The sequence below is a fragment of the Accipiter gentilis genome, chromosome 37 (assembly GCF_929443795.1).
Source record: "Accipiter gentilis chromosome 37, bAccGen1.1, whole genome shotgun sequence".
NCBI lineage: Eukaryota > Metazoa > Chordata > Aves > Accipitriformes > Accipitridae > Astur > Astur gentilis.
The window spans coordinates 456,002-482,086 of NC_064916.1; the positions used below are offsets into that span (position 1 = coordinate 456,002).

The 26,085-nt window shown below is 62.5% G+C and overlaps 2 protein-coding genes across 40 annotated transcripts; one reads left to right on the forward strand and one right to left on the reverse strand.

Annotated features, from left to right (window-relative positions):
- Positions 1 to 1,148: 1,148 nt before the first annotated feature.
- On the reverse strand, positions 1,149 to 25,317 carry LOC126035138 (dual specificity tyrosine-phosphorylation-regulated kinase 1B-like). Its single transcript, XM_049793229.1, has 12 exons — positions 24,997 to 25,317; positions 20,508 to 20,647; positions 19,593 to 19,712; positions 19,300 to 19,488; positions 17,468 to 17,615; positions 16,235 to 16,521; positions 13,968 to 14,114; positions 12,354 to 12,494; positions 9,371 to 9,674; positions 6,701 to 6,807; positions 1,720 to 1,853; positions 1,149 to 1,221 (listed from the first exon to the last, which is right to left on the reverse strand). The coding sequence occupies exons 1-12, from the start codon at positions 25,313 to 25,315 to the stop codon at positions 1,149 to 1,151; spliced, it is 2,109 nt and encodes a 702-aa protein (XP_049649186.1). The 5' UTR covers positions 25,316 to 25,317.
- Positions 2,049 to 5,898, forward strand: LOC126035143 (basic salivary proline-rich protein 2-like). Of its 39 annotated transcripts, none has more exons than XM_049793244.1 (8): positions 2,049 to 2,596; positions 2,690 to 3,373; positions 3,622 to 3,652; positions 3,839 to 3,869; positions 4,087 to 4,117; positions 4,304 to 4,325; positions 4,697 to 5,706; positions 5,848 to 5,898. In XM_049793244.1, exons 1-7 carry the CDS (start codon positions 2,049 to 2,051, stop codon positions 5,036 to 5,038), a joined length of 1,689 nt encoding a protein of 562 aa, XP_049649201.1. In that variant the 3' UTR covers positions 5,039 to 5,706; positions 5,848 to 5,898. The 39 variants fall into 39 exon arrangements, with proteins under 39 accessions (XP_049649201.1, XP_049649199.1, XP_049649194.1 ...); XM_049793242.1 differs by lacking the exon at positions 3,839 to 3,869 and adding an exon at positions 3,963 to 3,993; XM_049793237.1 differs by lacking the exons at positions 3,622 to 3,652; positions 3,839 to 3,869 and adding an exon at positions 3,870 to 3,993 and having other exon boundaries at positions 2,690 to 3,249; positions 3,343 to 3,373; positions 4,025 to 4,117; positions 4,304 to 4,387.
- Positions 25,318 to 26,085: the final 768 nt, after the last annotated feature.

Genomic DNA, 26,085 nt, shown 5'->3' on the forward strand with positions numbered 1-26,085 from the left:
GGGGACCCGCGGGTGCTGCTGTCACCAGTTTATTCACCCCCCCCCCCCCAATTCCCCCCCCCCCCGGTGTGGGGGGGGGGGCAGCACCCATGGGTGGCCCTGGGGGGGGGGGGGGCAGCACCCATGGGGGGGGGGGGGGGCACCGTCTTTGGTACAATTAATTAAAATTTTGACTAAAAATCCACCGGGGGGGGGTTACCCCCACCCAAGGGGTGCCCCCCCCCCCCCCCCCAGGGTAAAGGGGGGTGGGTGCCCCCCCCCCCCAAAGAGGTGGGTGACCCCCTCAAGGGGCAGCAATCCCCCCAAAATGGGTGGGTGCCCCCCCAAAATAGGGTGGTGCCCCCCAAAATAGGTTGCAGCCCCCCCAAAACGGGTGGGTGTCCCCCCAAAATAGGCAGGTGCCCCCCCCCCAAGAGGCAGCAGCCCCCCCCAAAATGGGTGGACGCCCCCTCAAAACAAGTGGGTGCCCCCCCAAAATGGGTGGATGCCCCCTCAAAATGGGTGGATGCCCCCCCAAAATGGGTGGGTGCCCCCCAAAAACAGGTGGGTGCCCCCCCAAAATGGGTGGACGCCCCCCCAAAATGGGTGGACGCCCCCTCAAAACAAGTGGGTGCCCCCCCAAAATGGGTGGATGCCCCCCCAAAATGGGTGGGTGCCCCCCAAAAACAGGTGGGTGCCCCCCCAAAATGGGTGGACGCCCCCCCAAAATGGGTGGACGCCCCCTCAAAACAAGTGGGTGCCCCCCCAAAATGGGTGGACGCCCCCTCAAAACGGGTGGGTGCCCCCCCAAAATGGGTGGATGCCCCCCCAAAATGGGTGGGTGCCCCCCCAAAACAGGTGGGTGCCCCTCCAAAATGGGTGGACGCCCCCTCAAAACGGGTGGGTGCCCCCCCCAATGGGTGGGTGCCCCCCCTCATAGAGGCAGCAGCCCCTCCCCTCCCCCAGCCCCCCAATTTTGGGCTAATCCCCCCCCCCCCGCTCCCCCTTCCCCCGCTTCCTACCCCCCCCTCCCCCATAATAATTAATAATAATTAATAATAACAATAATAATAATAATAAAGCGCCGCAGAATTGGGGGGGGGGGACACACACACGCACACGCACGCACACACGACGGGGCTGGGGGGGGGGGGGGGGGGGGGGGTCCGTCAAGAGCTGGCGGCGGTACTTTGGGGGACGCAGACCCCCAAAATGGCCGAGTCCTCGTGATCGGGGCGCCCCCTTAAATGGGGACCCCCGTAGGGGGGGTGGGGACCTTCGTGGGGGTGTCCCCCCCCCCCCTGTTGTCGTTGTCGTCCCCCCCCCCTCCTCCTCCTCCTCCTCCTCCTCCGGTCCCCCCCCCTCGAGTCCGGAATGCCGAAGAAAAGGGGTGACAGTCCGGGTGGTGCCGAGGGGGGGGCGGTGGGGGCGGAGGGGGGGGGGGAGGTAAAGGAGGAGGAAGAGGAGGAGGAGGAGGAGGAGGGGGGGGACCCCCAAAATCCATCCTTTCGTTGGAAGGGACCCCCCCGGCGGCAGCTCCGCCCGCCCCTGATTGGGGTGGGGGTAGGGGGGGGGCGGCCGTCGACTGGTGGTGCTGGTGGTGCTGGTGGTGCTGGTGCTGGTGGTGCTGGTGGTGGTGATGGTGGTGGTGGTGGTGGTGGTGGTGGGGGGGCGGGGGGGGGGCGTGGGAAAGGCGGGGGGGCGCCCCCTCTTTCTCCTCCTCCTCCTCCTCCTCCTCCTCCTCCTCCTCCTCCTCCAGGTAGAATTTGGGGGGGTTTGGGGGGTCCCAAGGGGTTGAAGGCGTCGGTGACGGTGACGGGGGGGACGGCCGGGTCGCCGCCGGGCCAAGGTCGGGGTGGTTGCGCTGGGGGGGCCTGGGGGGGGGGAAGGTTGGGGGTGGGGGGGGGGTGGGGTGGGAGAGAAAGAGAGAGAGAGAGAAAAAAAAAAGAGTTAGAGGGGGGGGACACACACGTGGTGGTGGTGGTGGTGTCCCCAAGGTCCCCTCGCGTGGTTATGGGGTCCCCAAGGTCGTCGTGTCACGGGCGTGGGGTCCCCAAGAACTTCACGTCATGGTTGTGGGGTCCCCCAAGGTCCTCACCTCGTGGTGGCGGTGTCCCCAAGGTCCCCAAGTCATGGTCATGGGGTCCCCAACGGCCCAACCTTATGGTCATGGTGTCCCCAAGGTCCCCAAGTCATGGTCGTGGTGTCCCCAAGGTCCCCAAGTCATGGTCATGGTGTCTCCAAGGTCCTCACGTCATGGCCATGGGGTCTCCAAGGTCCCAACCTCATGGTCGTGGTGTCCCCAAGGTCCCCAAGTCATGGTCATGGGGTCCCCAACGGCCCAACCTCATGGTCGCGGTGTCCCCAAGGTCCCCAAGTCATGGTCGTGGTGTCCCCAAGGTCCCCAAGTCATGGTCATGGTGTCTCCAAGGTCCTCACGTCATGGCCATGGGGTCTCCAAGGTCCCAACCTCATGGTCGTGGTGTCCCCAAGGTCCCCAAGTCATGGTCATGGGGTCCTCAAGGTCCCCACGTCATGGCCATGGTGTACCCAAGGTCCTCGTGTCATGGCCATGGGGTCCCCAAGATCCTCGCGTCATGGTCACTGGGTCTCCAAGGTCCCAACCTCATAGTCGCGGTGTCCCCAAGGTCCCCAAGTCATGGTCATGGGGTCCCCAACGGCCCAACCTCATGGTCGTGGTGTCCCCAAGGTCCCCAAGTCATGGTCATGGTGTCTCCAAGGTCCTCACGTCATGGCCATGGGGTCTCCAAGGTCCCAACCTCATGGTCATGGTGTCCCCAAGGTCCCCAAGTCATGGCCATGGTGTCTCCAAGGTCCCCAACCTCATGGTCATGGTGTCCCCAAGGTCCCCAAGTCATGGTCATGGGGTCCTCAAGGTCCCCACGTCATGGCCATGGTGTACCCAACGTCCTCGTGTCATGGCCATGGGGTCCCCAAGATCCTCGCGTCATGGTCACGGGGTCTCCAAGGTCCCAACCTCATGGTCGCGGTGTCCCCAAGGTCCCCAAGTCATGGTCATGGGGTCCCCAACGGCCCAACCTCATGGTCGTGGTGTCCCCAAGGTCCCCAAGTCATGGCCATGGTGTCTCCAAGGTCCTCACGTCATGGCCATGGGGTCTCCAAGGTCCCAACCTCATGGTCATGGTGTCCCCAAGGTCCCCAAGTCATGGCCATGGTGTCTCCAAGGTCCCCAACCTCATGGTCATGGTGTCCCCAAGGTCCCCAAGTCATGGTCATGGGGTCCTCAAGGTCCCCACGTCATGGCCATGGTGTACCCAAGGTCCTCGTGTCATGGCCATGGGGTCCCCAAGATCCTCGCGTCATGGTCACGGGGTCTCCAAGGTCCCAACCTCATGGTCGCGGTGTCCCCAAGGTCCCCAAGTCATGGTCATGGGGTCCCCAACGGCCCAACCTCATGGTCGTGGTGTCCCCAAGGTCGCCATGGAATGGCCATGGTGTCCCCAACGTCCTCACGTCATGGCCATGGGATCCCCAAGGTCCCCTTGGCATGGTCATGGGTTCCCCAAGGTCCTCGTGTCATGGCCGTGGTGTCCCCAAGATCCTCACGTCATGGTCATGGGGTGTCCAAGGTCCCCTTGGCATAGTCATGGGGTCCTCAAGGTCCCCAAGTCATGGCCATAGTGTCCCCAAGGTCCTCACGTCATGGCCGTGGGATCCCCTAGGTCCCCTTGGTGTGGTCATGGGATCCCCAAGGTCCTCGCGTCATGGTCGTGGGGTCACCAAGATCCTAATGTCATGGTCGTGGGGTGTCCAAGGTCCCCTTGGCATAGTCATGGGGTCCCCAAGGTCCCCAACTCATGGCCATGGTGTCTCCAAGGTCCTCACGTTATGGCCATGGTGTACCCAAGGTCCTCGTGTCATGGCCACGGGGTCCCCAAGATCCTCGTGTCATGGTCATGGGGTCTCCAAGGTCCCCAAGTCATGGTCATGGGGTCCTCAAGGTCCCCACGTCATGGCCATGGTGTACCCAAGGTCCTCGTGTCATGGGCACAGGGTCCCCAAGATCCTCGCGTCATGGTCATGGGGTCTCCAAGGTCCCCACCTCATGGTCATGGTGTCCCCAAGATCCCCATGGCATGGCCATGGAGTCCCCAAGGTCCCCACATCATGGCTGTGGTGTCCCCAAGGTCCCCAAGTCATGGCCATGGGATCCCCAAGGTCCCCTTGGCGTGGTCATGGGATCCCCAAGGTCCTCGTGTCATGGTCGTGGTGTCCCCAAGATCCTAATGTCATGGTTGTGGGGTCCCCAAGGTCTCCACATCATGGCCATGGGGTCCCCAAGGTCCTCACGTCATGGCCATGGTGTCCCCAAGGTGCCCTTGGCATGGCCATGGTGTCCCCAAGGTCCTCATGTCATGGCCATGGTGTCCCAAACGTCCTCACATGATGGTTATGGGGTCCCCTAGGTCCCCACGGCATGGCCACAGTGTCCCAAGGTGCCCAAGTCATGGCCATGGTGTCCCCAAGGTCCCCTTGGCATAGTCATGGTGTCCCCAAGGTCCTGACGTCATGGTTATGGGATCATCAAGGTCCTCACGTCATGGTCGTGGGGTCCCCAAGATTCCCACCTCATGGCCGTGGTGTCCCCAGGGTCCCCATGGCATGACCATGGTGTCCCCAAGGTGCCCTTGGCATGGCCATGGTGTCCCCAAGGTCTCCACCTCATGGCCATGAGGTCCCCAAGATCCTCATGTCATGGTCATGGGGTCCCCAAGATTCCCACCTCATGGTCGTGGTGTCCCCAAGGTCCCCATGGCATGACCATGGTGTCCTCAAGGTCCTCATATCATGGTCATGGTGTCCCCAAGGTCCCCATGGCACGGTCGTGGGGTCCTTGAGGTCCCAATCTTCTGCCCATGAGGTCCCTGTGTGCCCTGGGTGGGTGGCATATGTCTACGGGGTCCCCAAGGTCCCCACCTTGTGGTCATGGTGTCCCCAAAGTCCCTGTCTCATGGCCAGTGCAACCTCAGGGTCCTTGGTGTCCCCAAGGTCCATGCCACCTCCCTGGTGTCACTAGAGGGTTCCTGAAGGTCCCCAAGGTCCATGCCACCTTCCTGGTGTCACTAGAGGGATCCTGAAGGTCCCCAAAGTCCATGTCACCCACCCACTGTCACCAGGGGTGTCCCCAAGGTCCATGTCACCCCCCTGGTGTCACTAGAGGGTTCCTGAAGGTCCCCAAGGTCCATGTCTCCTCCCTGGTGTCACTAGAGGGTTCCTGAGGGTCCCCAAAGTCCGTGTCACCCACTCACTGTGACCAGGGGTGTCCCCAAGGTCCATGTCACCTCCCTGGTGTCACTAGAGGGTTCCTGAAGGTCCCCAAGGTCCATGTCTCCTCCCTGGTGTCACTAGAGGGTTCCTGAGGGTCCCCAAGGTCCGTGTCACCCACCCACTGTGACCAGGGGTGTCCCCAAGGTCCATGTCAACTCCCTGGTGTCACTAGAGGGTTCCTGAGGGTCCCCAAGGTCTATGTCACCCACCCACTGTGACCAGGAGTGTCCCCAAGGTCCATGTCACCTTCCTGGTGACACTAGAGGGATCCTGAAGGTCCCCAAGGTCCATGTCACCCACCCACTGTGACCAGGGGTGTCCCCAAGGTCCATGTCACCTTCCTGGTGTCACTAGAGGGATCCTGAAGGTCCCCAAGGTCCATGTCACCCACCCACTGTGACCAGGGGTGTCCCCAAGGTCCATGTCAACTCCCTGGTGTCACTAGAAGGTTCCTGAGGGTCCCCAAGGTCCATGTCTCCTCCCTGGTGTCACTAGAGGGATCCTGAAGGTCCCCAAGGTCCGTGTCACCCACCCACTGTGACCAGGGGTGTCCCCAAGGTCCATGTCACCTCCCTGGTGTCACTAGAGGGATCCTGAAGGTCCCCAAAGTCCATGTCACCCACCCACTGTGACCAGGGGTGTCCCCAAGGTCCACGTCTCCTCCCTGGTGTCACTAGAGGGTTCCTGAGGGTCCCCAAGGTCCGTGTCACCCACCCACTGTGACCAGGGGTGTCCCCAAGGTCCATGTCACCTTCCTGGTGTCACTAGAGGGTTCCTGAAGGTCCCCAAGTTCCATGCCACCTCCCTGGTGTCACTAGAGGGTTCCTGAGTGTCCCCAAGGTCCATGTCACCCACCCACTGTGACCAGGGGTGTCCCCAAGGTCCATGTCACCTCCCTGGTGTCACTAGAGGGTTCCTGAAGGTCCCCAAGGTCCATGTCTCCTCCCTGGTGTCACTAGAGGGATCCTGAAGGTCCCCAAGGTCCATGTCACCTCCCTGGTGTCACTAGAGGGTTCCTGAAGGTCCCCAAGGTCCATGTCACCTCCCTGGTGTCACTAGAGGGTTCCCAAGGTCCAAGTCTCCTCCCTGGTGTCACTAGAGGGTTCCTGAGGGTCCCCAAGGTCCATGTCACCCACCCACTGTGACCAGGGGTGTCCCCAAGGTCCATGTCACCCACCCACTGTGACCAGGGGTGTCCCCAAGGTCCATGTCACCCTCCTGGTGTCACTAGAGGGATCCTGAATGTCCTCAACATCCATGTCACCTTCCCGATGTCACTAGAGGGATCCTGAAGGTCCCCGTCTCCCACCCAGTATGACCAGGACGTCCCCAAGGTCCATATCTCCCACCCGCCCTGGGTGGGTTGTCCCCAGTGGGGGGTGGTGGCACCCATGGGTGCCCCCGACGTTACCTGAGGGCTCTGCATCTCGTAGTCGGTGTGGGTGGGGGCCGCGGTCCCGTAGTAGCGGTTGCTGTAGCGGTAGCTGCGGTTGTCGTTGGACGAGCCGCTGGAGCCACCTGCCCGGGGACAAGGAGGACATCAGCGGCGGTGGGGTGGGACGAAGATGTCCCCGAGGGGACGGGGTGACCCGGGGAGATGTCACCAAGGAGGAGACGGAGCTGGGAGGGCCGGGGTTGGGGAAAGGGATGGAGAAGTCCGGAGGGGTTTCAAGGAACGGTGGTGGCCCGAGGAGATGTCGCCCAGCGTGGAGGGACGGGGATGGGACAGAACTGGGTGTCGTGGTGGCCTGAGGAGCCACCACCCATCAGGACACGGATCCTGGTGGGACAGAACTGGGTGTCGTGGTGATCCAAGGAGCCACCACCCATCAGGACATGGATCCTGGTGGGACAGAACTGGGTGTCGTGGTGACCCGAGGAGCCACCACCCATCAGGACATGGATCCTGGTGGGAGAAGGATGGGACAGAACTGGGTGTTGTGGTGATCCCAGGAGCCACCACCCATCAGGACATGGATCCTGGTGGGACAAGGATGGGACAGAACTGGGTGTTGTGGTGACCTGAGGAGCCACCACCCATCAGAAGACGGATCTTGGTGGGACTGGGACAGGGATGGGACAGAACTGGGTGTCGTGGTGACCCGAGGAGCCACCACCCATCAGGACACGGATCCTGGTGGGACAACGATGGGAAAGAACTGGGTGTTGTGGTGGCCTGAGGAGCCACCACCCATCAGGACACGGATCCTGGTGGGACAGAACTGGGTGTCGTGGTGACCCAAGGAGCCACCACCCATCAGGACACGGATCCTGGTGGGACAGAGATGGGAGAGAACTGGGTGTCGTGGTGGCCTGAGGAGCCACCACCCATCAGGACACGGATCCTGGTGGGACAGGGATGGGAGAGAACTGGGAGTCGTGGTGGCCTGAGGAGCCACCACCCATCAGGACACGGATCCTGGTGGGACAGGTATGGCACAGAAACGGGTGTCGTGGTGACCCGAGGAGCCACCACCCATCAGAAGACGGATCTTGGTGGGACTGGGACAGGGATGGGACAGAACTGGGTGTCGTGGTGACCTGAGGAGCCACCACCCATCAGGACACGGATCCTGGTGGGACAGAACTGGGTGTCGTGGTGATCCAAGGAGCCACCACCCATCAGGACATGGATCCTGGTGGGAAAGGGATGGGAGAGAACTGGGTGCCGTGGTGGCCCGAGGAGCCACCACCCATCGGGACACGGATCCTGGTGGGACAGGGATGGGAGAGAACTGGGTGTCGTGGTGGCCCGAGGAGCCACCACCCATCAGGACATGGATCCTGGTGGGACAATGATGGGACAGAACTGGGTGTCGTGGTGGCCTGAGGAGCCACCACCCATCAGAAGACGGATCTTGGTGGGACTGGGACAGGGATGGGACAGAACTGGGTGTCGTGGTGACCCGAGGAGCCACCACCCATCAGAAGACGGATCTTGGTGGGACTGGGACAGGGATGGGACAGAACTGGGTGTCGTGGTGACCCGAGGAGCCACCACCCATCAGGACACGGATCCTGGTGGGACAACGATGGGAAAGAACTGGGTGTTGTGGTGGCCTGAGGAGCCACCACCCATCAGGACACGGATCCTGGTGGGACAGAACTGGGTGTCGTGGTGACCCAAGGAGCCACCACCCATCAGGACACGGATCCTGGTGGGACAGAGATGGGAGAGAACTGGGTGTCGTGGTGGCCTGAGGAGCCACCACCCATCAGGACACGGATCCTGGTGGGACAGGGATGGGAGAGAACTGGGAGTCGTGGTGGCCTGAGGAGCCACCACCCATCAGGACACGGATCCTGGTGGGACAGGGATGGGACAGAAACGGGTGTCGTGGTGACCCGAGGAGCCACCACCCATCAGAAGACGGATCTTGGTGGGACTGGGACAGGGATGGGACAGAACTGGGTGTCGTGGTGACCTGAGGAGCCACCACCCATCAGGACACGGATCCTGGTGGGACAGAACTGGGTGTCATGGTGGCCTGAGGAGCCACCACCCATCAGAACACGGATCCTGGTGGGACAGGGATGGGAGAGAACTGGGTGCCGTGGTGGCCCGAGGAGCCACCACCCATCGGGACATGGATCCTGGTGGGACAACGATGGGACAGAACTGGGTGTCGTGGTGGCCTGAGGAGCCACCACCCATCAGGACACGGATCCTGGTGGGACAGGGATGGGACAGAAACGGGTGTCGTGGTGACCCGAGGAGCCACCACCCATCAGAAGACGGATCTTGGTGGGACTGGGACAGGGATGGGATAGAACTGGGTGTCGTGGTGACCTGAGGAGCCACCACCCATCAGGACACGGATCCTGGTGGGACAGAACTGGGTGTCATGGTGGCCTGAGGAGCCACCACCCATCAGAACACGGATCCTGGTGGGACAAGGATGGGACAGAACTGGGTGTTGTGGCCTGAGGAGCCACCACCCATCAGGACACGGATCCTGGTGGGACAACGCTGGATCTGGGACCCAACCGAACCCCACGGTCCCATTTTGACCCCACCACGATGACCCAGCTCTCCCAAACCCATCCCCCGGAAGCCCAGGAGGTGGGTGGGCGTCCCTACCCGAACTGGAGATGGAACTGGTGGTACTGGTGCTGTGACTATGCTCCATGGCGGGACTGGTGGAAGTGCTGTTACTGGTGTTGGTGCCTTCGTCGTTGGTTTTTTTGAAGAAATTGTGTTGGAGAGCGTAGAAGGGGGTGATGCGACTTCGGGGTTCGTAATCCAACATCCGTAAGACTAAATCCTTAAATTTTAAGTAGTCCGAAGGGGCGTGGCCTTGCTCCCCCGCCCGACGGCCCCCCGGCCCGCCGCTCTCCACCCCCAGCACCTCGTGGAGTCGTCGCGTTCCCGGCACTTTGTATTCCTGCGAGAAATTGGGATGAGCGGGGGGGGGGGGGGGGGGGACGCCCACCAGTGAGGGTGTTGGGTGGGTGTCGGGGTCGGGGGGTGTTGTTGGGGAGCACGGAGGAGGGTTTGGGGGGGAACTGAGGGGGTTTGGGGGGGTCCTTGGGGGTCGTGGAGGGTGGGGGAAGGAAGTTTGGGGGGTCCCTGGGGGGATCTCATGGGTTTGGGGGGGCCTTGGGGGGGGGACATCTGACTTTTTGGGGGATCCTGGGGGGAGATCTGGTGGTTTGAGGGGGTCCTTGGGGGGAGATCTGACAGTTTGGGGGGGTCCTGGGGGGATCTCATGGGTTTGGGGGAGCCTTGGGGGGGGACATCTGACTTTTTGGGGGGTCCTGGGGGGAGATCTGGTGGTTTGAGGGGGTCCTTGGGGGGAGATCTGACAGTTTGGGGGGGTCCTGGGGGGAGATGACAGTTTGGAGGGGTCCTTGGGGGAGATCTGATAGTTTGGGGGGGTCCTGGGGGGATCTCATGGGTTTGGGGGGGGTCCCTGGGGGGGACATCTGACTTTTTGGGGGGTCCTGGGGGGAGATCTGGTGGTTTGAGGGGGTCCCTGGGGGGAGATCTGACAGTTTGGGGGGGTCCTTGGGGGAGATCTGATAGTTTGGGGGGGTCCTGGGGGGATCTCATGGGTTTGGGGGGGGGTCCCTGGGGGGGACATCTGACTTTTTGGGGGGTCCTGGGGGGAGATCTGGTGGTTTGAGGGGGTCCCTGGGGGGAGATCTGACAGTTTGGGGGGGTCCTTGGGGGAGATCTGATAGTTTGGGGGGGTCCTGGGGGGATCTCATGGGTTTGGGGGGGGTCCCTGGGGGGGACATCTGACTTTTTGGGGGGTCCTGGGGGGAGATCTGGTGGTTTGAGGGGGTCCCTGGGGGGAGATCTGACAGTTTGGAGGGGTCCTTGGGGGAGATCTGATAGTTTGGGGGGGTCCTGGGGGGATCTCATGGGTTTGGGGGGGGTCCCTGGGGGGGACATCTGACTTTTTGGGGGGTCCTGGGGGGAGATCTGGTGGTTTGAGGGGGTCCTTGGGGGTTGTGGAGGGCAGGGGAAAGTTTGGGGGGTACTTGGGGGGAGATGACAGATTGGGGGGGGGGGGTTGGGGGCATCTCATGGGTTTGGGGGGGGGACATCTGACTTTTTGGGGGGTCCTGGGGGGAGATCTGACAGTTTGGGGGGACCCTGGGGGGGATCTCATGGGTTTGGGGGGTCCTTGGGGGGACATCTGACTTTTTGGGGGGTCCTGGGGGGAGATCTGGTGGTTTAGGGGGGGGTCCCTGGGGGGAGATCTGACATTTTGGGGGGTCCTTGGGAGGGAGATCCAAGAGTTTGGGGGGTCCTTGGGGGAGATCTGAGGGGTTTGGGGGGGTCCTTGGGGGTTCTGGGGGGGGGGGAAGGAGGTTTGGGGGGTACCTGGGGGGAGATCTGAGAGTTTGGGGGGGGTCCCTAAGGTGGGTCTGAGGGGTTTGGGGGGGGTCCTGGGGGGAGAGCTGAAAGTTTGGGGGGGTCCTGGGTGGATCTCATGGGTTTGGGGGGGTCCTTGGGGGGAGATCTGACAGTTTGGGGGGTCCCTGGGGGAAAGCTGAGAGGTTTGGGGGGGTCCTTGGGGGGGGGGGGAGGAGGTTTGGGGGGTACCTGGGGGGAGATCTGAGAGTTTGGGGGGTCTTGGGGGGAGTCCCTGAAAATTTGGGGGGTCTGGGGGGGGGGGAGATCTGAGAGTTTGGGGGGGTCCCTAAGGGGGGTCTTTGGGGTTTGGGGGGGGTCCTGGGGAAAGATCTGAGAGTTTGGGGGTCCCTGGGGGGAGATCCAAGGGGTTTGGGGGGTCCTGGGGGGGGTCTGAGTGGTTTGGGGGTCTCTAGGGCACGGGAAGGGGGTTTGGGGGGGCTCCTTGGAGGCTTTGATGGGATACTGGGTCATACTGGGAAACCCTGGAAGGCAACTGAGCCATACTGGGAAGCACTGGGATGCGTTTCAGAGGCATTGGGACCTACTGGGAGGCACTGAGGAGGAACTGAGGGGATCCTGGGAGGTTCTGAAGATCTACTGGGCCATACTGGAAAACCCCAAATTGCTACTGGGCCATACTGGGAGGTTCTAAAGGGCTACTGGTCTATACTGGGAGGTCCTAAAGAGCTACCGGGTTATACTGGGATACAACTCAAAGGCACTGGGACATCCTGGGAGACACCAAGGAGGAACTGAGTGGCTCCCAGGAGGTTCTGAAGGGCTACCAGGCCATACTGGGAAGTGCCGAAGGGCTACTGGTCCATACTGGGAGACTCGGAAAGACTACTGGTATATACTGGGATACAATTTAAAACTACTGGGACATAGCACGAAGCACCTAGGACCAACTAAGTGGTTCCTGGGAGGTTCTGAAGATCTACTGGGCTACACTGGGACGCCCCAAAGAGCTACTGGGCCATACTGGGAGATCCTAAAGGGCTACTGGGCCATACTGGGAGGCCCTGAATGGCTACTGGGTCATACTGGGATACAATTCAGAACCACTGGCACATCATGGGAGGGACCGAGGACCAACTGCGTGGATCCTGGGAGGTCCTGAAGACCTCCTGGTCCATACCGGGAGGTGCCAAACACCTTACTGGTCCATACTGGTCCATACTGGGAAGGTCCCGCTCACCTTTTTGCTCTCCTTGTTTCTCTTGAGGGCCCACCCCCCTTCCGGAAGCTTCTCAAAGTATTTTCGGGCTTTGGGAGCCTGTTCCAGCATGTGGGGGGGGGGCAGCCCCAGCACCTCCACGATCCGGTTCATCTGGTCGGCCTGGGGACAGGGAGGGGACACGGTGGGGGGGACACACACACGACATGACGTCACCGTTGTCACCGTCGTCCCCGAGGTCACCCCCGGCCCACCAGCGATGGCCGGGATGTCCCCGAGACCCCCCCCCCCCCCTCAAGTACCCGGGGAATGGGGGAAGAAGAAAGGGGATGTGGCAGCCTTGATGTCACCGCGGTCTTTCGTCAACGTGGCTTGGGGACACCAAAGATGTCCCCAAGGTCACCCTGACCTTGGTGTGACATCATTACGATCCCCAAGGCCACCCCAGCGCCACCAAGGATGTCCCCAAGGCCACCCTGACCCTGTTGGGGACATTTTTGGTGTCCCCAAGGCCACCTTGACCCTGTCAGGGATGTCCCCAAGGCCACCCTGACCCTGTTGAGGACACCTCTGGGGTCCCCAAAGCCACCTTTGACCCCATCAGAGATGTCCCCAAGGCCACCCTGACCCTGTTGGGGACATTTTTGGGGTCCCCAAGGCCACCCTGACCCTGTTGGGGCCATCTCTGGGGTCCCCAAGGCCACCTCAGTCCTGCCCAGGACATCCTGGGTGTCCCCAAGGCCACCTTGACCCTGTTGAGGACATCTCTGGGGTCCCCAAGGCCACCTTGACCCTGTCAGGGATGTCCCCAAGGCCACCCTGACCCTGTTGAGGACACCTCTGGGGTCCCCAAAGCCACCTTTGACCCCATCAGAGATGTCCCCAAGGCCACCCTGACCCTGTTGGGGACATTTTTGGGGTCCCCAAGGCCACCCCGACGCCGTCAGAGATGTCCCCAAGTCCCCCAGGGATGTCCCCAAGGTCTCCTCCTGCCTCCCCCCGGCGAAGCCCCGCCCACTCCAAGCCCCGCCCACAACCCACGAGGCCCCAGCCCCTTGCACAAACCCCACCCCCTTCCCCACGAGGCCCCGCCTTCCCCCGATACAAACCCCACCCACCCCAGCTCCACCTCCAGCCCTCAACCCTGCCCTGCTTGGCCCCGCCTCCCCCACCCAAGCCCCGCCTCCTTTCTCCTAGGAGACCACGCCCCCTTTGCCCACGAAGCCCCACCCACCCCATTGGAAACAGCTGAAGGCTCCCCACCTCCGCCAGCGTGGCCCCGCCTCCCCGACCCCACCCCCTCCGTCACCAGACCCCGCCCCCATCAGCAGTCCCCGCCCCCTCCCTCAAGCCCCGCCCACCACATTAACACCACTGTCGCAGGTTTCCCCCCCCCAAGGTCCCCCCTTCCCGAGCCCTGAGGCCCCGCCCCTCACCCTCAGGCCCCGCCCCCTCCCTCTACAGACCCCGCCCCCTCCCTCAAGCCCCGCCCACCACATTAACACCACCATCGCAGGTTTCCCCAGCATACACCCCCCCAAGGTCCCTCCTCCCGAGCCCCACGCCCCTCCCCTCGCCCCCAGGCCCCGCCCCCTCCCTCCACAGGCCCCGCCCCTTCCCCCAAGCCCCGCCCACCTCATTAGCACCGCTGAAGAGGGGCTCCCCGGTGTGCATCTCCACCAGGATGCAGCCCAGGGACCACATGTCGATGGCCAGGTCGTAGGGGAGCCCCAGCAGCACCTCGGGGGAACGGTAGAACCGGCTCTGGATGTACTGGTAGATCTGGGAGGGGGCGGGGCGTCAGCTGGGGACACGCCCAAGGGGGCGGGGACACGCCCAGGGGGTGGGGCTTAGCCCTAAAGGGGGTAGGCGAGGCCTTTTGGGAGATGGGAAGGGGGGGGGGGTGTGTGTGTGTGTGTGTGCGCGCCTTTAAAAAGGGGCGGGGGGATTGCCCAGGGGGTGGGGACACGCCCGGGGGGGGGTGGAGCCACGCCCGGGGGGTGGAGCTAAGGCTAGGGGCGGGGCCTGGACTGGAAGGGGCGGGGCTAAGTCCTAAAAAGGGAGAGGAGAGGCCCATTGGGAAATGAGGGGGGTGCGTGCCTTTAAAAAGGGACAGGGGGATTGCTGAAGGGGCGGGGCTATGCCTAAGGGGCGGGGCTACTTCTTAGGGGTGGGGCTACACCTTAGGGGCGGGGCTAGTGACGCCCCCGGAGGGGGCGGGCAGAAGAACATTGGGGGAGGGTGAGCTGGAGGGGGCGGAGCTACAGGCAGGGGGTGGGGTCAGGTCTCAGGGGCGGGGCTTAGAAAACCCTGGTCTCAAATAGGGGAGGGGGCAGGTCTTCCCGGCCCAGGAGGCGGAGCCAAGCCAAAGGGGCGTGTCCTTCTGGCTTGGGGGCGGGGCTTACCCATCAGGGGGCGGGGCTAAATTCTCCAAAGCCCTAAACTTGCCAATGACAGGACTCAGTATCCCGGGGGCGGGTCTTCCTGGCCCAGGAGGCGGAGCCAAGCCAGAGGGGCGTGTCCTTCTGGTTTAGGGGTGGGGCTTACTCCATCAGGGGGTGGGACTTCCCAGCCCAGGAGGTGCACCAAGCCAAAGGGGTGTGTCCTAACTTGGGGGTGGAGCTTACTCCACCAGGGGGTGGGTCTTCCCAGCCCAGAGGGCGGAGCTAAGGCACTGGGAGTGTCCTCCTGGTCTGGGGGCGGGGCTTACTCCATCAGGGGGCGGGGCTAAACGCTCAATAGCCCCAAAGTTGCCAAGGGAAAGACTCAGCATCCCAGGGGCGGGTCTTCCCAGCCCAGAGGGTGGAGCCAAGGCAGTGGGTGTGTCCTAGTGGTCTGGGGGCGGGGCTTGCTCCATCAGGGGGCGGGGCTAAACGCTCCATAGCCCCAAACTTGCAGAGGGGAGGACTCAGCATCCCCGGGGGCGGGTTTTCCTGGCCCAGAGGGCGGAGCTAAGGCAGTGGGTGTGTCCTCCTGGTCTGGGGGCGGGGCTTGCTCCATCAGGGGGCGGGGCTAAACGCTCCATAGCCCCAAACTTGCAGAGGGGAGGACTCAGCATCCCCGGGGGCGGGTTTTCCCGGCCCAGAGGGCGGAGCTAAGGCAGTGGGTGTGTCCTCCTGGTCTGGGGGCGGGGCTTGCTCCATCAGGGGGCGGGGCTAAACGCTCCATAGCCCCAAACTTGCAGAGGGGGGGACTCAGCATCCCCGGGGGCGGGTTTTCCCGGCCCAGAGGGTGGAGCCAAGGCAGTGGGTGTGTCCTAGTGGTCTGGGGGTGGGGCTTGCTCCATCGGGGGCGGGGCTAAATGCTCCATAGCCCCAAACTTGCCAAGGGAAAGACTCAGCATCCCAGGGGCGGGTTTTCCCGGCCCAGAGGGCGGAGCTAAGGCAGTGGGTGTGTCCTCCTGGTCTGGGGGCGGGGCTTACTCCATCAGGGGGCGGGGCTAAACGCTCCATAGCCCCAAACTTGCAGAGGGGAGGACTCAGCATCCCCGGGGGCGGGTTTTCCCGGCCCAGAGGGCGGAGCTAAGGCAGTGGGTGTGTCCTCCTGGTCTGGGGGCAGGGCTTACTCCATCAGGGGGCGGGGCTAAACGCTCAATAGCCCCGAAGTTGCCAAGGGGAGGACTCAGCATCCCTGGGGGCGGGTTTTCCCGGCCCAGAGGGCGGAGCTAAGGCAGTGGGTGTGTCCTCCTGGTCTGGGGGCGGGGCTTACTCCATCAGGGGGCGGGGCTAAACGCTCCATAGCCCCAAGCTTGCCGAGGGGAGGACTCAGCATCCCGGGGGGGGGGGGGGGGGGGGGGTGTGGGGTGTGTGGGCGGGTCTTCCCGGCCCAGGAGGCGGAGCCTTCGCAGCGTGGGCGTGCCCACCGTCAGCTCCACCCCCTCCTCCCGCCGCTGGCAAACTCACCCTCTGCCCGAGCTGACAGGAGCTGCCGAAATCGACGATTTTGACGGCGGAGCGTTTGGGGTTGCAGAGGAGGATGTTCTCGGGTTTGAGGTCGCAGTGGATGATGCTGAGCTCGGGGGTGGCGAGGAAGAGGAGGGCGGCGCAGAGCTGCTGGGCGAATTTCCGCGTGAGGTTGAGGGAGACGCCGCGGAAATTGGTGTTGCGGAGGAGGTCGTAGAGGTTGTAGGAGAGGAGCTCGAAAGCCAGGCAGAGGTGGTTGCGGAACATGAAGTGACGCTTCAGGTGGACTGTCGGCACGGCGGCGGGGGGGGCAAGGAGAAAAATGGGGGGGGCGGTTACGGTTAGGGGGCGCGGACCCGGTATCAGGACCCCTCCTCGAGGAGAAGGTGGAAAATGTGGATGTTTTCCTGCCCTATGGATATAGGGTGGGGGTGGGGGGGATCTGCCACCCCCCCAAGGACATCTCGCTCCTCGCTCCCTCCTGTAATTTCCCCGTAAGGTTTGCCCCGCGTTGAAATTTGGGGGTCGTTCGGCAGATCAAATTGTTTCCCTGCCCCATAGATACGGGTCCAAGGTGGGATCTGGCCTCTCTCTGCCCCATAACTGCCCCCCCCCCAACAAGATTTGCCCCATAACTGCCCCCAAATCCCTGCCCCACAGCAACATCCGACCTTATTCGTGCCCCACAACTGCCCCCCCGACAACAAAATCCACCCAACTGCCCCCAAATCCCTGCTCCACGGCAAAATCCAACCTTATTTCTGGCCTGTAGCTGCCCCCCAAAAACAAAATCCACCCAACTGCCCCCAAATCCCTGCCCCACGGCAAGATCCGACCTTATTCGTGCCCCACAACTGCCCCCCCAACAACAAAATCCACCCAACTGCCCCCAAATCCCTGCCCGACGGCGAGATCCGACCTTCTCCCTGCCCCACAACTGCCCCCCGACAACAAAATCCACCCAACTGCCCCCAGAATCCCTGCCCCACGGCGAGATCCAACCTTCTCCCTGCCCCACAACTGCCCCCCCAACAACAAAATCCACCCAACAGCCCCCAAATCCCCCCTAGAGTCACCCCCACCCACTTTTACATCCCCCAAATCCCCACCAAACCCCTTCCTAAGAGGCTCCGGCGTTCCCCCCTCCCCAAATCCCGGGGCAGGGAGTGAGCGCCGTGGGGTGAGCCCCCCAAGTGCCCCCCCCCCCCCCCCCCCCAGCTCTGCCCCACTGACCGATGTAATATTTCATCTCGGTGTGATGTTGGTTCATCAGCTGCAGGAGCCGCAGTTCGATTTGCGCCTGGTTGAGAAACGCTTTTTTGTTTTTGATGATTTTAATGGCCACCCACTCCTGCGCTTGGTGGTCGTACGCCTTCACCACCTAGGGGAAAATTTGGGGGGGGGGGGGGGGGGAGATGGGTGTTAGGGGGGGGCACGGGGACCCTAAGAATGAGGGGGGGGACCCCAAAAATGAGGGAGACCCCAAAAATGAGAGGGGGGACCCCTAGGAATAAGGGAGGGGAAACAAGAGGTTGGGGGGAGCCCAAGAGGTTGGGGGGGGGGGGGCAAGGGATGGACCTGGAGGGAGTTGAGGGTTTTGGGGTGCAGGGGGGACACTCTGGTGACAAGGTGGGGACCCCCTGAACTGCTGGGGGACCCCAAAATGGTGGGGGGACCCCAGGAGTGCTGGGGGGGTCCCCAAGAATGGGGAGGGGGATCCCCAAGAATGGGAGGAGCCCAAAAGGTTGGGGGGAGCGAAGGGATGAACCTGGAGGGAGTTGAGGGTTTTGGGGTGCAGTGGAGACACTCTGGTGACAAGGTGGGGACCCCCAGGACTGTCAGGGGACCCCAAAAATGCTGGGGGGACCCCAAAAATGCTGGGGTGATGCTAGGAGTGCTGGGGGGGGGACCCCAAGAATGGAAAAGTGAGATACAAAAGGCTGGGGGGGAGCCAAGAGGTTGGGGGGACCCCAGAGATGAACCTGGAGAGAGATGGAGAAGTGGGGGTGCAGTGGGGACACTCTGGTGACAAAGTGGGGACCCCCAGGACCGTTGGGGGGACCCCAAAAATTCTCTGGGGTCCCCAGGAACGTTGAGGGGACCCCAAAAATGCTGAGTGGACCCTAAAGATGCTGTGGGGACCTCAGGAATGGCGGGGGGACCCCAGAAATGAACCCAGAGGAAGACAAAGGAGTGGGGGTGCAGCGGTGACACCTCGGTGACAACGGGGGGACCCCGAGGGGACCCCAGGACTGTCAGGGGGACCCCAAAAATGCTGTGGGGACTCCAGGGGGACCCCAAAGATGCTGTGGGCACCCCAAAGATACTGGGGGGACCCCAAGGATGAACCTGGAGGGAGATGGGAGGAGTCAGGGTGCAGTGGTGACACCTCGGTGACAATGTGGGGACCCCGACGGGACCCCGAGGGGTCCCCGGGATTGTCAGGGGGACCCCAAAAATGCCGTGGGGACCCCAGGGTGATCCCAAAAATGGCGAGGGGACCCCAGAAATGGCGAGGGAACACCAGGGAAGAACGTGGAAGGAGACGGAGGACTAGGGGTGCAGTGAGAACACCCTGGTGACAACATGGGGACCCCGACGTGACCCTGAGGGGACCCCAGGATTGTCAGGGGGACCCCAAAAATGCCGTGGGGACCTCAGGGTGATCCCAAAGGTGGTGAGGAGACCCCAGGAATAGCACAGGGGGGACCCCAAAGATGCTGCGAGGACCCCAGGGATTAATCCGGAAGAGAATAGACGATCCGGGGTGCAGCGGTGATGCCTTGGTGACAATGTGGGGACCCCGATGGGACCCCGAAGGGTCCCCAGGATTGTCGGGGGACCCCAAAAATGCTGTAGGGACCCCAGGGTGATCCCAAAGGTGGTGAAGAGACCCCAGGAATGGCGTGGGGGGGGGGGGGCCCAAAGATGCTGCGAGGACCCCAGGGATTAACCCGAAGGAGAACAGACGATCCGGGGTGCAGCGGTAACCCCTCGGTGACAACACGGGGACCCCAAAATTCCTCCCTCCCCACCCCGCCCCCCCCCCGCCAAGGCCCCCCCACCTGGCCGAAGGAACCCTTGCCGATGAGGGAGTCGATCTCGTAACGATCGAGCCAGCGCTCGCCGCTGCGGACGATGTAATCGTGGTTGTCGTCGTCGTAACCCTCGTTCCAGAGGCGCCGTTCTTTTTTGGTGCCGGCGTCTTCGGGGGGGCCCTGCTGCGCCCGACGCTTCTTTTTGGCGTAATAAACCTGGGGAGGGGGACGTTAGGAAAAAGGGGGACGGGGACACGTTACGGCCCCCCCCCCCCCCCACCCCCACCCCAATTTTGGGCGCGCGAGCGCCCCGTTCTGACCTCATTGATGTGTTTGTAGGTTTTGATGAGGTCGACGGAGAGTTTGCGGAGGGGAGCGTTGCCGGCGTCGCGGAAATTCAAAGGGATGCGCCGTTGGAGGAGGTTTAGTTCCGGAAGGATCTGGAAACGGGGCGGGGGGGGGGGGGGGGGGGGGCACAGGGAGTTTTGGGGGGGACACAGGAGTCAGTGGAGAAGCACCGACCCCCCCCCAGGATGAGTTGAGAGGGTTGGGAGGGGGTTTGGGGGGTACTGGGAGTACTGGTGGGCTTTTGAGGGGGGACTGGGGTGAACTGGGGGGGCCTGGTGGGCTCCGGGGGGGGGGGGAATTGGGGTGAATTGGGGGTCCTGGTGGGCTTTGGGGGGGGAATTAGGGTCCCAGTGGGCTCAGGGGGTGGGACTGGGGTGAACTGGGGGTCCCAGTGGGCTCAGAGCGGGGCACTGGGATGAACTGGGGGTCCTATGGGCTCTGGGGGTGGCGGAATTGGGGTGAACTGGGGGTCCTGATGGGCTTTGGGGGGGGGGGGAATTGGGGTTCCCAGTGGGCTCTGTTGGGGAGACTGGGGTGAACTGGGGATCCCACTGGGTTTTATGGGGGGAACTGGGGTGAACTGGGGGTCCCACTGGGTTTTATGGGGGGGACTGGCATAAACTGGGGGTCCCAGTGGGCTTGGGGGGGGGGAAATTGGGGTGAACTGGGGGTCCTGGTGGGCTTTGGGGGGGTCCCCAGGGTGCCCGTGTCCCCCCCCCAGGGGGTCTCAGGGCTGGCCCCAGGGTCCTAGTGCCCCCCCCTTCCCATTTCAGGGGTCCCCAGGGCACCCATGGCCCCACCCAGGGGTGCCCAAGGGGTCCTAGTGCCCCCCCCCTTTTGCTCCCGGGGTGCCCCCCACCCCCCCCATATCCCATTTTTGGGGGTACCTGGGGGGGCTCGGCCATGGGCTGGAGGTTGGCGAAGGGGGCATGGCCGGGCTGGCCCGACATGGTGGGCTCAGAGCGGTGGCAAACGCCCGGCCAGGCCGGCCCCGGGCATCCTGCGCTGCGGCCGCGGCTGCCGCCACCTGCAGGGAGAGAGCGGGAGGGGGGGAGTGGGGTGGGGGGTGTTGGGGTGGGGGGTGGGGTCTGAATCTGCCCCCACCCCCCCCCCCGCAAACCCACCACGGCCAGCAGAGGGAGGAGGAGCTGCGGTTGGTGTTGAGTATCAGTAGGGTCCAGAGTGAACACATACAACAAATGGCCCAGTGGCAGCAACTGAAGTTAATAAATTGACGGTTCATCATCAGTAGGGTCCAGAGTGAACACGCACAGTGAACGGCCCAATCTTATCAGCCGGGGTGAGTAAATTGCCGGTCGACCATCAGTAGGGTCCAGAGTGAACGCGCACAGAAAATGGCCCAATCTTATCAAGTGGGGGGACTAAATCAATGGTCAACCGTCAGTAGGGTGCAGAGTGAACGTGCACAACGAACAGCCAGTTTCGTCTCTTAGAACGATCAAACCGACATTCAACTATTAGTAGGACCCAGAGTGAACACACACAAAACGTGGCCCCAGCCACGTTCCATACAGCAGGCAGGATTAACTCGCGCCCATCAGCAGGGCCCAGAGTGAACACACGCAACAAATGGCCCAATCTCATCTCTCAGGGTGGACAAGATCAACGTTCAACCATCAGTAGGGCCCAGAGTGAACGCGCACAACAAACTCCCTTAACTGCAACCTTTAGAGTGTGCAAGACTGGTTCTTGGCCATCAGTAGGGCCCAGAGTGAACAGGCCAGCCAGGTGCCCCACCCGCCCTGCCTGCCCCTCCCTGGGTGGGGTTTTTCCCTTGAGTCATCAGTAGGTTCCACCATCGACAGCCGTCAGTAGGGCCCAGAGTGAACATGACAAGCGCCCCCAGGCTGAGCCGCTCCTCGAGCCATCAGTAGGGCCCAGAGTGAACACGGCTGCGGCTGCGGGGATGGGGGGGGGGGGGGAGAGCAAAGCGGCCGCTCTACCCGCCAGCGTTGCCGCCCAGCTGATCCTGCCATGGCAACAGGCTTCCCATTGGCTACCTGCCCTCCCCGGCGGCCAATAGCAAGCCAGCGGCCCTGCCACTGGGCGGGGCCACGGCTGCAAGCTGGGGCGGAGCCTAAACACGCCCCCCCGGGTCCTAAACACACCCCCCCCCCCCCAGTTGCCCCGTCCCCGGGGGGGGCATTAAGGGACCCAGGCCAAACCAGTATGGCCCAGTATGAGGGGTGGGGGGGAACTGGGAGGTAGCACTGGGCAGGGGGAAACTGGGACAGGACTGGGAGGAACTGGGATGGGACTGGGAGAGGACTGGAATGTCCAACCAGTGCTGGGGAACCCAAACCAGTATGGGGGAAACCTACCTGTACTGGGAGAGCCACACCTGTACTGGGAAGGGTGTACTGGTACTGGTCGTACTGGGGGATCCATACTGGGACTGGGGGGGGTCGTACTGGGACTGGGAGGATCAGACCTGTACTGGGAGGGTCATTCTGGGACTGGGGGATCCATACTGGTTCCAGGAAGGCTGTACTGGGACTGGAGGATCCATACTGGTACCAGAAGGGTCATACTGGGACTGGGAAGACTAGGGGATCCGGGAGAGTCATACTGGGACTGAAAAATCTATACTGGTACCAGCAAGATCATACTGGTTTTGAAGGCTCCATACTGGTACCGGGAGCGTCATACGTATACTGGGAAGACTGGGAAATTACTGGGAAGACTGGGAAATCCGGGAGGGTCGTGCAGAGACTGGGGGACTTGTACTGGGACTGGGAGGATCATACTGGAATTGAAAGGGTCATACTGGGACTGGGAGTTCCATACTAGAACTGGGAAACTTTTACTGGTCTCAAGAAAATCATACTGGAACTCGGGGGGTCATACTGGTCCCGGGAGAGTCATACTGGAACCGAAAGGGCCTTACTGGTCCCGGGAGAGTCATACTGGAACCAGGAGGGTCATACTGGTCCCAGGAGGGTCATACTGGGACTGGGAGGGGCTTATTGGTCCTGGGAGGGTCACACTGGAACTGGGAGAGCCATACTGGGACTGGGAGAGTTATACTGGGACTAGGGGATCCATACTGGGACTGGGAGGGTCACACTGGTCCCGGGAGTGCCATACTGGGACTGGGACAGCCATACCAGTGCTGGGAGGGTCACACTGGGACTGGGACAGCCATACTGGTCCCAGGAGGGCCATACCAGTCCCGGGAGGGTTATACTGGGACTAGGGGATCCATACTGGGACTGGGAGAGCCATACTGGTACTGAGAGCACCATACTGGGACTGGGAGAGCCTTACTGGTGCCGGGAAGGTCATACTGGGACTGGGAAGGTCACACTGGTGCCAGGAGGGTCATACTGGGACTGAGAGGGTCACACTGGTGCCGGGAGGGCCATACTGGGACTGGGACAACCATACTGGTCCTGGGAGGGTTATACCGGGACTAGGGGACCCATACTGGGACTGGGAGAGCCATACTGGTGCCAGGAGGGCCATACCGGGACTGGGAGGACCACACTGGTGCCAGGAGGGTCACACTGGTACTGGGAGAGCCATACTGGTCCCGAGACGGCCATACTGGGACTAGGGGATCCATACTGGGACTGGGAGAGCCATACTGGTGCCGGGAGGGCCATGCTGGGACTGGGAGAACCATACTGGTCCTGGGAGGGTCACACTGGTCCTGGGAGGGTCACACTGGTCTCGGGAGGGCCATACTGGTCTCGGGAGGGCCATACTGGGACTGGGAGAGCCTTAGTGGTGCCAGGAGAGTCATACTGGGACTGGGACAGCCATACCGGTCCCAGGAGGGTTATACCGGGACTAGGGGATCCATACTGGGACTGGGAGAGCCATACTGGTCCCGGGAAGGTCATACTGGGACTGGGACAGCCATACCAGTCCTGGGAGGGTTATATGAGGACTAGGGGATCCATACTGGGACTGGGAGAGCCATACTGGTCCCGGGAAGGTCATACTGGGACTGGGACAGCCATACTGGGACTGGGAGGGCCCTACTAGTGCCGGGAGGGTCATACTGGGACTGGGAGAGCCTTACTGGTGCCGGGAGAGTTATACCGGGACTAGGGGATCCATACTGGGACTGGGAGAGCCATACTGGTCCCGGGAAGGTCATACTGGGACTGGGACAGCCATACCAGTCCCAGGAGGGTTATACCGGGACTAGGGGATCCATACTGGGACTGGGAGAGCCATACTGGTCCCGGGAAGGTCATACTGGGACTGGGAGAGCCATACTGGGACTGGGAGGGCCCTACTAGTGCTGGGAGGGTCATACTGGGACTGGGAGAGCCTTACTGGTGCCGGGAGAGTTATACCGGGACTAGGGGATCCATACTGGGACTGGGAGAGCCATACTGGTCCCGGGAAGGTCATACTGGGACTGGGACAGCCATACCAGTCCTGGGAGGGTTATATGAGGACTAGGGGATCCATACTGGGACTGGGAGAGCCATACTGGTCCCGGGAAGGTCATACTGGGACTGGGACAGCCATACTGGGACTGGGAGGGCCCTACTAGTGCCGGGAGGGTCATACTGGGACTGGGAGAGCCTTACTGGTGCCGGGAGAGTTATACCGGGACTAGGGGATCCATACTGGGACTGGGGGAGCCATACTGGTCCCGGGAAGGTCATACTGGGACTGGGACAGTCATACTGGTCCCAGGAGGGTCACACTGGAACTGGGAGGGCCTTACTGGTGCCGGGAGGGTCACACTGGGACTGGGAGGGCCTTACTGGTGCCAGGAGGGTCATGCTGGTCCCGGGGGGGGGGGGGGGGGCCATAGTGGGACTGGAAGAACCTTACTGGGACTGGGAGGGTCATAGATACTGGGACTGGGACAGCTATACTGGGACTGGGAGGGCCATACTGGTCCCGGGAGGGCCATACTGGTCCCAGGACGGCCATACTGGGACTAGAGGATCCATACTGGAACTGGGAGAGCCATACTGGGACTGGGAGAACCATACTGGTCCCGGGAGGGTCACACTGGGACTGGGAGGGTCATACTGGTCCCAGGGGGGCCATAGTGGGACTGGGAGAGCCTTACTGGGACTGGGAGGGCCTTACTGGGACTGGGAGGGCCTTACTGGTGCCGGGAGAGTCATACATACTGGGACTGGGAGGGCCATACTGGGACTGGGACAGCCATACCGGTCCCGGGAGAGCCATACTGGGAAAGGGACAGCCATACTGGTCCCGCCACCAGTTACCGGGACAAACGTCATCGCCGGTAACGGGCCCAAGCCCCGCCCCCTCCCGGGTGTGAGGGGAGAGCCCCTCCCCCCCCTCAGAAAAAAAAAAAAAACCCCAAATCTCCCCCGCTACGATTAACCAAAAACCCCCAAACCCCCCAAATCTCACCTCGGGGCGGCGTCTCTGACGGTGGGTGAGGTAAAGGGGGGGAAAAAAACGGAGGAAACGATCGAAATCCGGGAACCGGCGACCGGCGGCCCCGGGATTTCCCAGTAATGCCCGAGGAAAATGGCGGCCACAACAAACCCCCCGCGCTACCGCCCCACTGCGCAGGCGCCTGCCCGCCCCGCCCTGGGGGTTTCGACCAATGGGGGAGCTCAGAACCCGGTGGCTTCGTCCAATGAGCGCTCGGGAAGGAGGAAAAGGGGAGGGGCTTGCGGCGAGGGGGGATGAGGGGAGGAGTCCCCGCCCTGCCGCTGCGGCGCATGCGCGGTGCCGCGCCCGACCCGCCTCAGGAAGGGGGCGGGGCCTCGATGGAGGGACACGCCCCGCAGAGAGGTGTGGCTTAAGGGAGAACTTAATTCCCCCCCCCGGGCCTAATTACCCCCCCAGGCACTTAATTACCCCCCCTCGGGGCCTAATTACCCCCCCAGGCACTTAATTACCCCCCCTCGGGGCCTAATTACCACCCCAGGCACTTAATTACCCCCCCTCGGGGCCTAATTACCACCCCAGGCACTTAATTACCCTCCCTCAGGGCCTAATTACCCCCCCAGGCACTTAATTAACCCCCCTCAGGGCCTAATTACCCCCCCCAGGCACTTAATTACCCTCCCTCAGGGCCTAATTACCCCCCCCCGACACTTAATTATCCCCCCTCAGCACCTAATTACCCCCCCCGCATTTAATTACCCCCCCTCGGGGCCTAATTACCCCCCCCGGCACTTAATTCCCCCCCCCCCGCCATTTAATTACCCCCCTCAGGGCCTAATTACCCCCCCTCAGGGTCTAATTACCCCCCCCGGCACTTAATTACCCCCTCTTAGGACCTAATTACCCCCCTCAGGGCCTAATTACCCCCCCTCAGGGCCTAATTAACCCCCCAGGCACTTAATTATCCCCCCATGGCACCTAATTACCCCCCCTGGCATTTAATTATCCCCCCTCAGGGCCTAATTACCCCCCCTCAGGGCCTAATTACCCCCCCTCAGGGCCTAATTACCCCCCCCCAGGCACTTAATTACCCCCCCTCAGGGC

What these genes read in the sequence shown, in the direction of transcription:
- LOC126035143 (XM_049793235.1), top strand. Translation starts at nt 2,049, where the DNA reads ATGGTTGTGGGGTCCCCCAAGGTCCTCACCTCGTGGTGGCGGTGTCCC. An exon ending in ATGGTCGTGGTGTCCCCAAG is followed by an intron (nt 3,436 to 3,931) that starts GTCGCCATGGAA and finishes GGGGTCTCCAAG; the next exon opens with GTCCCCAAGTCATGGTCATG. An exon ending in ATGGCCATGGAGTCCCCAAG is followed by an intron (nt 4,118 to 4,303) that starts GTCCCCACATCA and finishes GGGGTCCCCAAG; the next exon opens with GTCCTCACGTCATGGCCATG.
- LOC126035138 (XM_049793229.1), bottom strand. Translation starts at nt 25,315, where the DNA reads ATGCGCCGCAGCGGCAGGGCGGGGACTCCTCCCCTCATCCCCCCTCGC. An exon ending in GCAAGGGTTCCTTCGGCCAG is followed by an intron (nt 17,616 to 19,299) that starts GTGGGGGGGCCT and finishes ATTTTCCCCTAG; the next exon opens with GTGGTGAAGGCGTACGACCA. An exon ending in GAAACAAGGAGAGCAAAAAG is followed by an intron (nt 9,675 to 12,353) that starts GTGAGCGGGACC and finishes AATTTCTCGCAG; the next exon opens with GAATACAAAGTGCCGGGAAC.